Source organism: Trachurus japonicus, unplaced genomic scaffold, assembly GCF_045865225.1.
Source record: "Trachurus japonicus isolate A0001 unplaced genomic scaffold, Traja_1.0 AP030757.1".
Classification (NCBI taxonomy): Eukaryota; Metazoa; Chordata; class Actinopteri; order Carangiformes; family Carangidae; genus Trachurus; species Trachurus japonicus.
Genome location: NW_028220890.1, coordinates 126,104 through 139,472, shown reverse-complemented (window position 1 = coordinate 139,472; position 13,369 = coordinate 126,104). Strand labels below are relative to the sequence as shown.

General features: G+C 39.1%; 1 protein-coding gene across 1 annotated transcript; it reads left to right on the top strand.

Moving 5' to 3' along the window:
* The first annotated feature begins 7,175 nt into the window (after positions 1 to 7,175).
* LOC146960032 (uncharacterized) lies at positions 7,176 to 11,168 on the top strand. The gene is made up of 5 exons (XM_085772693.1): positions 7,176 to 7,331; positions 7,424 to 7,995; positions 9,889 to 10,225; positions 10,358 to 10,432; positions 10,932 to 11,168. The coding sequence occupies exons 1-5, from the start codon at positions 7,289 to 7,291 to the stop codon at positions 11,093 to 11,095; spliced, it is 1,191 nt and encodes a 396-aa protein (XP_085628819.1). The 5' UTR covers positions 7,176 to 7,288; the 3' UTR covers positions 11,096 to 11,168.
* Positions 11,169 to 13,369: the final 2,201 nt, after the last annotated feature.

The window sequence follows — 13,369 nt, the reverse complement described above, 5'->3', positions numbered from 1 at the left end:
CCCAATGCATTTTTTTCACAACAGCAGGAGAAGGAGCTCAACTTTGTAACTTGCCGTTAAGTGCTTTTTAATTCATTTTAATTCACCAAAAAATAGTCACAGGTCACAAAAAAGTCCTCTTCTTACTTGGTGTGGCTAATTTATACTAATTTCTCTTTATTTTAAGCATCATTGAAAAATCTCACATTCATCAAAGTCTCAACCTCTCTTCTCCACGACTCCACTGTAGTGTAGGGGTTAGGGTGGCTGGTTGCCAACCCCAAGGTCACTGGTTCGAATCAAAGGGAAGAACTCTTGTTATGTTATGTTGAATTCTGCTCTCCTCCACCGCCTTCAATTGGTTACAGGTGTTTGTTATCTCCTTGATTACTCGTACCAGTTTGCAGCACATCATCACATTACAATGAATGACAACAGTCTTGTAAGCAGTGCGCTTGCCAACCCCAAGGTCACTAGTTCGAATCCAGGCTGAGCAATCTTGTTATGTGATGTTGAATTCTGCTCCCCTCCCCCACCCTCAATTGGTTACAGGTGTTCGTTAAGAGACGCATTAATTGCTTCTGCCACCGTTTGCAGCACATCATCACATTACAATGGCAACATGCTTATGTCTGTGCTCTCTGTGGCAAAGTGGCAGAGTAAAGGTGTATTGATCATGAGGTCATGGGTTCGATTCCTTACTTTTTTTCTCAGCAGAAGCCAGTGATCCTCTTATCAAAGGTTTTCTTTACCCCTCACATACTGTTTCTGTCTGTAGCCTAGTGGTTAGCTTGCTGGTCTGGAGACCTGAAGGTTGCTGGTTCAAATCTTGCCTCAACAACAATTATAGTGAATTATTTTCCCAGTCGTCCTCTGTTGACTTCTGATAACTTACTTCATGTTGAAACTGCTGCTCTCAGCCTGAAATTCACAGAAATTTTCATTCTAAGTCATTCAAGCTTGACTCTCAAGCTTTCTTGATGTTGACAGTGTGCAGATCATTAACAGACAACAGTCTCTGCAACTGTGTGTGCACTGTGGCCTAGAGGCACAGTGGAAGTCTACTGACCATGAGGTTGTGGGTTCGATTCCGACCTTGGTCAAGCGTTTGTATGGTGATCACTGCTTGCACTATTTGCTAATTCTGCAACAGCGTTCAGCTGCTTTCAGCAGTCACACCATTTCCATTCTTGGAAATGCTTTTTCTAGTTTTTACTTGGGACCCCCTCGAAAACGAGGTGATACACCTCAAGGGGTTAATCCTAATAAAGAAATTAAATTAAATGAAGTAAACAAAAATATTTACTCATTTCACATGATACCATTTATTATACTACTGTATTTTTTATTTTACATGAAAACAACAATTTTGTTTTATTTTCTATATAAAATGTTGTCATATTGACGAGATGAATAGTTATAAGATTTATTGGTAGCCTAATTAAGGAAACATAATTATAAAAGTGTTGATCAACGTACATTATATACACAGAAATCCAATGTGTAATTATAACATATATATTTAACAAATGTATTAATTTCTCCTCAAGTTGTTTATTTTTGTTAAAATTAATATTTCTTTGAAAATTCTGACTTCAAACACATTTTCAACTTCTTCAATAAAACAACTGAAGGAAAATAAAAGTTTGTTCTTACCTGTTACAAACAGTTTAGTTCCAGTCGAGCCAAAGACGATGTAGAGTGATCTGCTCCCACAGTGAGAAAGACTAATACAAAAACCTGCTGCTGCTGAATGTGTCAGCTGAGGCGACACATTATGAACCAGGATCATGTTTCAGCTCCATCATGTGTTTCTCTAATGTTCATATCAACATGACATGGTCTCTTGTTGTTTTTCCTTTTTCTTCACACTCAAATATCTCAACAAATATTCCCATTGAAACTGGTTCAGACGTTCATGTTCCCCTCAGGATGAAGCTGCTCACTTTGCTGAACCTCTGAATCTTCATCTGGCGCCACCATCAGGTCACATTTCACTTTGTCCAATACTTTGGTTTATGGTCAAACATCCGGAGAGCTCCAGACCTCTTATTGTTTTAGTAGTTTTTCTTGTTTTGTCTTCATCTTGTTTTGTCGTTGAGCTTGTGTGTTTCTTCTTTGTCGTCACTGTGGGGAACAACAGGAAACCTGCTGAAATATCTGATGAAAACATGAATCAATATCATAGAAAAGTCTTGAAAAGGCGTCTGAGCTGCAGGTGAAACATGTGAACGTGGTCTGTGGTCGACTGCTCTCTTCCTGTCACTACCACTGTTTGACTTGTGTTCATCTGGAGGTTTTTGTACAGGCGGCACGGATCTTTTCTCACAGTGGGGAATCACTCTTCCAACAGGAGCAGTAGTAGGAGGCTGAATGAGAGGGTTTAACTTTCTTTATCTCCAACTCCCAGCCGTTCTTTTTAACAGATGTGAAATCGGCTTCCTGAGGATGGTCAAAACCTTTGGTTATGCTGCCACTATTTCTATGAAACCAGAGAATCAGTCTGAATGTTTCCATCTCTTTCTTCTGGTACCAGAATACTGGAACGCCATCACACCGATCAGTTCCTCCACAGCTGAATGAGACAGTTTCACCAACTCTCCTGGTCAATGATAACTGGTCCTGAATCAGCATCACCTCTGCTGCCATGGTAACCAGCGCTGTAGAGACACAGACAGGTAGATGAAGGTGAGTGTGTGAGTGTTAGTGACAGGTTGAGTGTGTTGGCTCCTGGTTGTGTGGAAACACTCACCTGAACACAGACAGCACAGAGCAGCAGCTGGGAGGAAAAGCATTTTGTGCTGTGGTGTTTCCTCTGGTGAACCTGGGGAGAAGTGGAGCTCTGATGCAGCCGAGGACAAACAAGGACGAGCTGTGAGCTGAGACGAGGCCACGTGGTTTGTAACGGCTCCTCAAAGCTCCCATCAGCCCCCTTGGCTCACACAGGATGTTGTGTGGTTTTCCTCTGAGTGGGAGGTTTTCAGAAAGGAAAGTGACAAACTCTGTGATCATGATCATCAGCAGCAACATTAAAGTGGAAACAGGTATTTTATTTATATTGTCCAACATCCTACATAAAGTCCTGTTTGCTGATGACACCAACTTGCTCCTGTCCAAAACATGGAGCTGGAGAAAGTGGAGACTTGGTTCAAATGCAACAAATTATCAGTCAGCATCAATAAAACTATAATTTAATTATATCAGAAATCAAAGTAACACAGTTTATATCCCTCTCAACATGAAAGATTTAGAGAGTAAAATCAACTAAATGTTTTGGTATCCATTAATTAATCAACTTTATGTGTCTCATTAACAAATTATCAAAATATACAGGTTTTTTTATCAATTGAAGACATTTTCTTCCTCTCTCTGCTCTCCTCACTCTATACTGATCCCTTTTTCAACCACATATCAACGACTGCAATATAATATGGTGTCACACTTTCCCAAGTTCTCTCATCAAACTACATCTTTACAAAAGTTGTTGGTGCAGTAACATGGTCTGACTTCAATAGACTCAACAATCGATCATGTGAGGTCGTCACAATCTCCCGTCTCCTGCACACAAACAATACCAGGAAAATAAATCTTATTTGGGGGGAAAAGTGAAAACTCAAATGCACAATAGCCTGAGTATTGTGTGTAGAGGTTTTCATCACTTCAACTCTTCATCTTTGATTTATTCTCTCTCGTTTTTCTGAATTATGATTTTTCCCAGACTTCTTCTCAGACCAGTTTCTCTTCTGGATTTTAATGTGACAGATTAAAAAAAGGAAAAAAAATGTGTGTCACCATGATGCAGAAACACAACAACACATTCAGCTTGGTGGTGAAGTAACACTGTCACTTGTTGTTGAACAGCTGTGATGGAAACACAAAAGTACAAATCCACAGAGCCCCTCAGCTGTGATTTTAACCCTTCAACTTCCCTTCACTTTATTCACTTCACTTCAATAACATCAGTCAGTTTCTATGGACTTGAATTATCATGATTTTCTTCCACTGATGAAATATCCAAAGTTCAGACTCCATCAAATGTTCTGCTGCATCATTTTATTCACATTTCCCCAAAGTTCAGTCCCACTTGTTTGTTTAATCTTATGTAAAGTTACATTTCAGATAAAGTTCTGCTTTGAATGATGAGTGTGTGCAGACGAAGCCAGAGGACGGTCCTGTGAAGAGTCCGACTGAATCCACATGTCCCCCCTCTGGACCTGCAGACTGGACCTTTGTCTGGACCAGTGTCGATGCTCATTGTGTCAAATCCATCACACAAACACAGTGGGAGGAGTCGTGGACTGATGTGGCTCCTGTCTACGACTGTGAAGAGATGATTTTCACCACGTGACCAGAACACACAGTCGCTCTTCAAACAGTTGTTCAAGGTGAAAATGATCCGACTGCTCAGCGTCACAGATTGTGTCTGGGATGAACTGTGATGAAAGAAAAGCTCAGCAGCACCAGGAGATCACACATCCTCAGAAACAGAGTCAACGATAGAAACAGAAATCCTGTTCAAAGTGGTGGAACTGACTCTGACACTGATCACACACTTCTTAAAGGAGCAGTCCGTCACTTTGTCTGCTTTGTTTTCACTCTGTGTTTCTCCATTTAAACAAGATTTAACAATATTGTTACAGTGAAAAGAAGAAAATAATCTGATGTTTGTCTTCATGTATGAACTGAAAAGAACAAAAACAAATTCACATCTAGTTTATTTCGTTTTTGATGAGCTCCTCTCTGTTGCCACCGACTGTCAGGAGTCAAACCTTCACACTGCTGCTCTCTGCTGGACTGGTTGAGACAACACACTGCTTCATCTCCACACACTTCCTGTCTTCTTCACTTGTAGACTGTATTTCTTACAGTTGTATATTGTTTATTATTGTTGATGTAAATCACACACAGGATGAAACTAAACTGTCTGTAGATGTCCATTGTATAAACACGCTGATGACACGGTGCTGGCTGGTCTTTTGTCGTCATGGTAACACAGTTAATCAGTGGACATGTCGTCACTACGGTGGTGAGCTGACCAAGTGTGGTGAGGACAGTGTCCTGGTTATTGATGGAAATGAGACTAAGGAGCTGGTTATTGGGAGACACCACAGCACCTGTCTTTATTTTCCTCTGTTTGATCATCGTCCTGTCGATGTGGTGGAGCAGTTCAAGTGTTTAACAACTCTTTAATTAGAAAAAAAAATAAAGTTTCTAAATCCTAACACCACAGCCGTTGTGAAAAAGCCACATCAGCAGCTCCGTCCCCTCCACCATCAGAAAACAGCAGCCTCCCCCTCCCCCTCCTCACCACCTTTTACTGGCACCATTGAGTCTGTTTTATCCTATGGCCTCACCTCCTGGTTCAGCAGCTACACACTGTGCTGCTGTGTGTCGACTATTTACACTTTACTGAAAGCACTTTAACACACTGAGCTCAGGCTGATGTTCCACCGATACGTCTCATGTTTTTATGTTATCTGTTCTCATTATGTTCTTATTCTAATGTACGAAGTGGACAAGGAACGACAAGAAAAGAGAAATCTTGAATCTTGAATCTTATTCATTAGAGCAACAGGAGCAGCAGAGGACTCCATTTATAGAAGACATCTCATTAAAGGTGGAGTCAGTGTGGTTTATCTCAACAATAATGATAAAATGTGGGGTGGTAAAATAAAAATTCAGTCTACAAGTGGAAGTGTGTGTAGATGAAGCAGTATGTTGTCTCAACCAGCAGAGAGCAGCAGTGTGAAGGTTTGACTCCTGACAGTCGGTGGCAACAGAGAGGAGCTCATCAAAAACTGAGACATGAACTCAAGTTGTTTTTTTTTTTTGTTTTTTTTTACCGAAAACAAACTAGATGTGAATTTGTTTTTATTTTTTTCCTTGAGCTCTTTTGACTTTTGATGGAGTCTGAACTTTGGATATTTCACCAGTGGAAGAAAATCATGATAATTCAAGTCCATAGAAACTGACTGATGTTATTGAAGTGAAGTGAATAAAGTGAAGGGAAGTTGAAGGGTTAAAATCACAGCTGAGGGGCTCTGTGGATTTGTACTTTTGTGTTTCCGTCACAGCTGTTCAACAACAAGTGACAGTGTTACTTCACCACCAAGCTGAATGTGTTGTTGTGTTTCTGCATCATGGTGACACACTTTTTTTAAAATCTGCTGTCACATTAAAATCCAGAGCAAGAAACTTTTCACTCAGAGAAACTGGTCTGAGAAGAAGTCTGGGAAAAATCATCATTCAGAAAAAAGAGTGAGAATAAATCAAAGATGAAGAGTTGAAGTGATGAAAACCTCTACACACAATACTCAGGCTATAGTGCATTTGAGTTTTCACTTTTCCCCTCAAATTAGATTTTTATTTTCCTGGTATTGTTTGTGTGCAGGAGATGGGAGATTGTGACGAGCTCACATGATCGATTGTTGAGTCTATTGATAACCTGGAACATGATCCAGGCAGTGTGATAGGTGTTGTAATCAGGAAGCCTCAGGAGACCAGAGGTGTAGAAGAGTGGGCCAGAGGGAGCAGTGAAGTCAGACCATGTTACTGCACCAACAACTTTCTTTTCTTTAGTTTGATGAGAGAACTTGGGAAAGTGTGACACCATAATGATATTGCAGTCGTTGATATGTGGTTGAAGAAGGGATCAATATAGAGTGAGGAGAGCAGAGAGAGGAAGAAAATGACTTCATTTGAAAAATAAACCTGTATATTCTGATAATTTGTTAATGAATTCATCAGTGAGACTCTTAAAGTTAATTAATTTGTGGATACCAAGACATTTTGTTGATTTTACTCTCTGTATCTTTAATGGTGAGATGGATATAAACTGTGTTACTTTGATTTCTGATATAATTAAATTCAATGTAATTTGTGTTATTTATGTTGAGTGATAATTTGTTGCATTTGAACCAAGTCTCCACTTTCTCCATTCCCATGTTTTGGACAGGAGCAAGTTGGTGTCATCAGCAAACAGGACTTTATGTTGGACACATTCACAAAATCATATATATACAATATAAATGAAATACCCGTTTCCACATTAATGTTGCTGCCATGAAATGATCATTTTCTCTGATCCACTCACCAGAGTTCATCACTTTTCTTTCTCCTTGTAAAAACCTCCCACTCAGAGGAAAACCACACAACATCCTGTGTGAGCCAAGGGGGCTGATGGGAGCTTTGAGGAGCCGTTACAAACCACGTGGCCTCGTCTCAGCTCACAGCTCGTCCTTGTTTGTCCTCGGCTGCATCAGAGCTCCACTTCTCCCCAGGTTCACCAGAGGAAACACCACAGCACAAAATGCTTTTCCTCCCAGCTGCTGCTCTGTGCTGTCTGTGTTCAGGTGAGTGTTTCCACACAACCAGGAGCCAACACACTCAACCTGTCACTAACACTCACACACTCACCTTCATCTACCTGTCTGTGTCTCTACAGCGCTGGTTACCATGGCAGCAGAGGTGAAGCTGATTCAGGACCAGTTATCATTGACCAGGAGAGTTGGTGAAACTGTCTCATTCAGCTGTGGAGGAACTGAAGGGTGTGACAGTGTTGCAGTACTCTGGTACCAGAAGAAAGAGACGGAAACATTCACAGTGATTCTTCATATTAGGAGAGATAATGGCGACATATACCGAGGTTACGGCCATCCTCAGAAAGATGATTTCACATCTGTCAAAAAGAACGGCTGGGAATTGGAGATAAAGACAGTTAAACGCTCTCATTCAGCCTCCTACTACTGTTCCTGTTGGAAGAGTAGTGCCCACAGTGAGAAAAGATCCGTGCAGCCTGTACAAAAACCTCCAGATGAACACAAGTCAAACAGTGGTAGTGACAGGAAGAGAGCAGTCGACCACAGACCACGTTCACATGTTTCACCTGCAGCTCAGACGCCTTTTCAAGACTTTTCTATGATATTGATTCATGTTTTCATCAGATATTTCAGCAGGTTTCCTGTTGTTCCCCACAGTGACGACAAAGAAGAAACACACAAGCTCAACGACAAAACAAGATGAAGACAAAACAAGAAAAACTACTAAAACAATAAGAGGTCTGGAGCTCTCCGGATGTTTGACCATAAACCAAAGTATTGGACAAAGTGAAATGTGACCTGATGGTGGCGCCAGATGAAGATTCAGAGGTTCAGCAAAGTGAGCAGCTTCATCCTGAGGGGAACATGAACGTCTGAACCAGTTTCAATGGGAATATTTGTTGAGATATTTGAGTGTGAACAAAAAGGAAAAACAACAAGAGACCATGTCATGTTGATATGAACATTAGAGAAACACATGATGGAGCTGAAACATGATCCTGGTTCATAATGTGTCGCCTCAGCTGACACATTCAGCAGCAGCAGGTTTTTGTATTAGTCTTTCTCACTGTGGAGACAGGGTCTTTGGCTCTGGGACTAAACTGTTTGTAACAGGTAGGAACAAACCTTTATTTTGTTTAATTTCTTTTATTGATGGAGTTGAAAATGTGTTTGAAGTCAGAAATTCAAATAAATATTAATTTTAACCTAAACAAACAACTTTAGGAGAAATAGAAGAATCTATTAAAATATTACACATATTGGATGATAGGCTATTTAAAATAAATAAATAAAGTAGACTCAATTTAATGAATAGAAGGAAATATAATTATTCTGGATATACAATTAATGTTGATTTATACGTTTATAATTATGTTACCTTAACAGCACAGTTATTTTATAAAATGTTAATCTAATCAAAAATAAATATATTTTATACAACAGAGAATGTAACTACATTTTACTGTTGTTTTAATTTAGGCTCAAAACAAAATATAGTAGTAAAATAAATGTTATATGAAATCAGTCAAAATTAATATAAAAGTATGTAAGCAGTGTGAAGTATAAATATTTTAGTCTGTTTTTTCTCTTTATATCTAATATGAAATGAAAATTAAAAAACATGAACATTTGGTTAATCCTGTATATTCCTGATCTGTCATTATTTATATGATAATAAATATTTTGATCTGCTAGAATGAGACACTTGAAACAATGTATGAAAAAATCCATGCACACTTTATTGTTGTCAGTAAATATCAGTTTAAACAGGCTGATGTTCATAGGATTTTTTAAAATATAATTGCTATGATGATTTACGGTAGGTTTATCAAAAAGTTATTTTTTTTTAATTTAATTTTATAATATCATGAAGATGATTTAGATAATGTGAAGATAAAATCATTTTCCATCTCTGTCTTTGTCTGTCATGATACATGATGTGTAAATGCAACAATGCTGAATCATATGATTATGATGAATGTAGCCTATTATAGCCTATCATTACCTCATGAAATTTAGTTCTGTATATTCTTTATCTATCATAATTTAGATAATAATAGCCTAAATATTTTTTGATCTGTTGAAAACATTGTCAATTTAAGAAAAACACATGCACACTTAAATATTCAATTAATATGTTGTCAAAAAATATGAATTTAAGGTGGATTTTAATATCATGGAACATCATATAATTTTTATGATATTCTTCTAAGATGATATGTTTCTTTGATACTGTGTATCTTACAGTAGTTGTTGTTGTTTTTTGTATGATTAAAGGCTACCTAACACTAAATTAATAAAATGTGAGAATAAAATATAAGAAAGACAATTTAAATATTATTTTAAGATTTAAAATATTTTCCATCTCTGCCTTTCTTGAAGTCGACTCCTCTGTGATGAAACAGTGAACACGTCCATGATACATGATGTGTAGATGCTGCAGCTCAGTAACTCTATGTACAGGTGAACCAGTGTGTGTGTGGACCTCTGTGCTGTATTGATGAGTAGTTGAGTGATCAGAGTCCATGTATTTTCCAGGATCAGACTGAAAGCAGTGCAGTGCTGGAAGCTGCTGTTGACTGTGTGAATGTGTGTCTGTGCTGCTTGTTGCTGCTGTCAAACTTCAGATGAGCAGGTGGTGAAGCCCGTGGTGAGCGTGTACCCAGCAGCAGCCAGAGCCCACCTGGAGGGGAAGAGCTCCCTGCTGTGTGTGGCCTCAGCCATGTCTCCTCCTCTGGTCCAGTTCTCCTGGAAAAGACACAAGGAGGACGGTGAGCCTTCCCCTGCTGATGGAGAGCAGCTGGAGCTCACAGAGTCGGGACGCTCCGCCGCCATCTTGCTGGTGGACCGGCCAGAGGACGCCACGTATAAATACCGCTGCTACGTGAAGCACGAGGGGGGCACGGTGGAGGCCCAAACACTACAAGGTGATGAAGGCTCGGTGACTGTGTTGAGCAGTGATTCAGCTTCATGTGGAGACGCTGTCACAGAGAGCAGAGCAGCAGAGCTCACACATTTCTCACTACAACTCCAAACATCCCACTCCTTTTCTGTTTCAGAGCTTCCAGCTCCAGCAGCTCCCTGTCCTCCAGAGAGAGAGTCAGCACGCCTGGCAGCTCTGCACCAAGCTGACTGTAAGATCACCTGCTGCCTCTCTGCAGGGACAGCTCCACTGCTCTGCTGCACTTAGGGCCCAATATCAGTCTGTTCACTTTCTGCTCATCACTGAGGGACTCAAACATACACTCCCTGATTGTGTTAGAGTGTCCAACAGCACAACAAAGCCCAGTCACAGAGCTTTCACTGCACCATCTGACTAACAACACCTGTTGGGGGCGCTGTACTCAATGTCTCCACTCATTCATATTTCTATAGATGGAGAATTAATCTAATGAGTGAGTGAGGTCAAAGGTCACAGAAACAAAAAACATCAGTGAGTCCAACTTCAAACTGTGTGTTTTTCTCTCAGTGATGCTGCAGTGGTTTGAATTGTCAGCACCACTTGACAGCAGAAGGTGATGAAGGCTCGGTGACTGTGTTGAGCAGTGATTCAGCTTCATGTGGAGACTCTGTCACAGAGAGCAGAGCAGCAGAGCACTGACTGATTTCTTGTTGACTCCTTTTCTGTTGCAGTGCTTCTTCCCCTGGATCCTCTCCAGCCTCAGTGCAGGGTGAAGCTGCTCTGTCTGCTCTACACAGTGCTGATAGTGAAGAGTCTGCTGTACTGCTGTGGACTCTCTCTGCTGATGAGCCTCACAAACAAGGGACCGTCCACCAGCTGCACACGTGCTGACTGACTGTTTTCTGCTCCACTTTACTCTCCATCACATCTCATCACTTCATCTCATTTATCTCTTTCGTCACAGATTCAAGTCTGATGTGTTTCTTCATTTTCATATTATACAAATAGCCTAAACAAATTAACCCCTTAAACCCACTGGCCTATGGGTCCCATTGCTTTTAATGCATGCTGGGCCCTGAGACTTCAAGGGGTTAAACACATATATCCGTGCGTATTTTTACTGAGTAAGGTTGTGTTTTTCGTCTTGTGTTATGTTGTTTCATTTTATAATTTCCACTCTTACTCATGACATGCGTAACAACAGAAATAGATGTTTGCTAGATATTTCATTTTTCTCTTTCTCTTTAATTTCAATGTGTTTTATTAATCAAATTCTTTCAATGTTATTGTGAATTACAATATAATGTGATTTTGGTTTTTAAGGTCCTTTTTTCATTGATCTTTATTCTTCCTTTCAATAAAACATCAATAAAAAAACTGTATTGTCCATTTTTCATTACATCACTTATTTTCAATGCAACACTTCATTTTACAACAGATACAAGTCACTTTTAATTTTGTGTGCACATTTTTGGGGGATTTGTGTATAGAGTCAATCTGAGAAAATCTTTTTGTATACATACTGTATATATATTTTTTTGATTATCACTCAAGGAGTCAGTGTTGAAAACTCTCATTGTCTCAGTTCAAACACAGTTTAAACTTGGTGGAGTAAAATTTTCATTGAACTTAAAATATAATTTGATCCATTGGCAAAATGTGACAGTTAAAATTGAAAAGTAATTAAAACTTTGATTGTCAAGTAACAAATTAATGAGCATATAAAGTGTAAAATACTTCCTAATAATAAGGTATTTTTTTTAACGATTGCCTTGGGTGTGAACAGTCAAATAATTTAGAGTCTTAATTATAAACTCACTTATCAAAAGGAATTATTCATGATTTTGATTGAAAAATATACAGGTGAATATCTAACGTACAGCTGATGTTCATTGCTTGTTGGTGTGACATCACATTATTTAACTTTAATATCAAAATCTTTTTAAATGGTTGTTTTTAATGTTACCAACTTGTTTCCTTTGTCTGTGACTCTTTCCTAATTTCACATCATAATCAGTGCGTCCACCAACACCTCAGTCAAAGTGTCCAGTTTGATTCTCCAGACTCTGAGACTTCAGTTTGTAGTTTGTCTCTTGTGAACTCTCTAAAGACTAAAAACACTGGACGAATTAGTCAGATAATAAAATGAGACCTGAGCAGATTGAGGAGCTTTATGTGACATTTTCTTGGAAAATTAAATATATTTAACACATTTCTCAGTCAATGCTGATGACACTGATGTTTACACACACAAATAAAACAGCAGGTGAGTTACTTCACATTCAGGTAAAGTTGGAAATATGAAACTATTCACAAGTGATCATTTGAAACTTTACTGATATTTCAAAGTAAATACAAATAAACATAAATTATATCATCTTCAACTTGCTAAATGTTGTGTAACATTACAAAGATCCTTCCTGCATTGTCTCTTTATCAGAGTGCGTGTTTGTAGCTGTCGTTGTGTTGTTGAGGTGAAAAGCCACAGCTCACGTTGTGGAGGCTGCAGAGCAGAAAGCCACACGGTTCGTCTGCTGCAGGAAAGGAAGTGTTGATTGGTTCTCAGAAGTTTTTCAGTCCGTCCTAATAACTAGTGAGAACAGATTCATATCTGCTGCTCTACACACTCATGAACACACTCATCTCTGTGGTTTGTCTATTAGTGACACTTGTTTCCACTGAGCCCTCCACCCACACAGAGTTCATCTGAGCTCACAGACCCACAAACACCACCCACCTGGAGCTCTGGTCCAGCTCATGTTGTCATGGGGATGTGGAGTTTTAGCAGCCGAAGGTCACGTTACATTTGACCCCTGCAACAAAGAGCTGCTACACAACTGGTGCAGGTTGTTTGTCAGGAGCCTCCAACAGGACACAGAGGAGAGTTTTCTGATGTGACGTCTCTACAAGTTGATCAAAGAAGACTTTCAATTTCTACACTTGTTTAGTTGTTGAAGTAAACTTACATAATTATATCATTTTCAACACATTTTCAAATTAATTTTTAAGATTGAAACATGTAAACTTATGAATATCTGAATGAATTCATTTCATGATCTTTAAAACATCATTAAATGTTGTTGTACTGTATTGTCTGTGTAATGTGACACTTTCAGTTTCGTGTAAATAGTCCTGAGTTTACATTTGTGTTCATTTTAAGTAAATAATG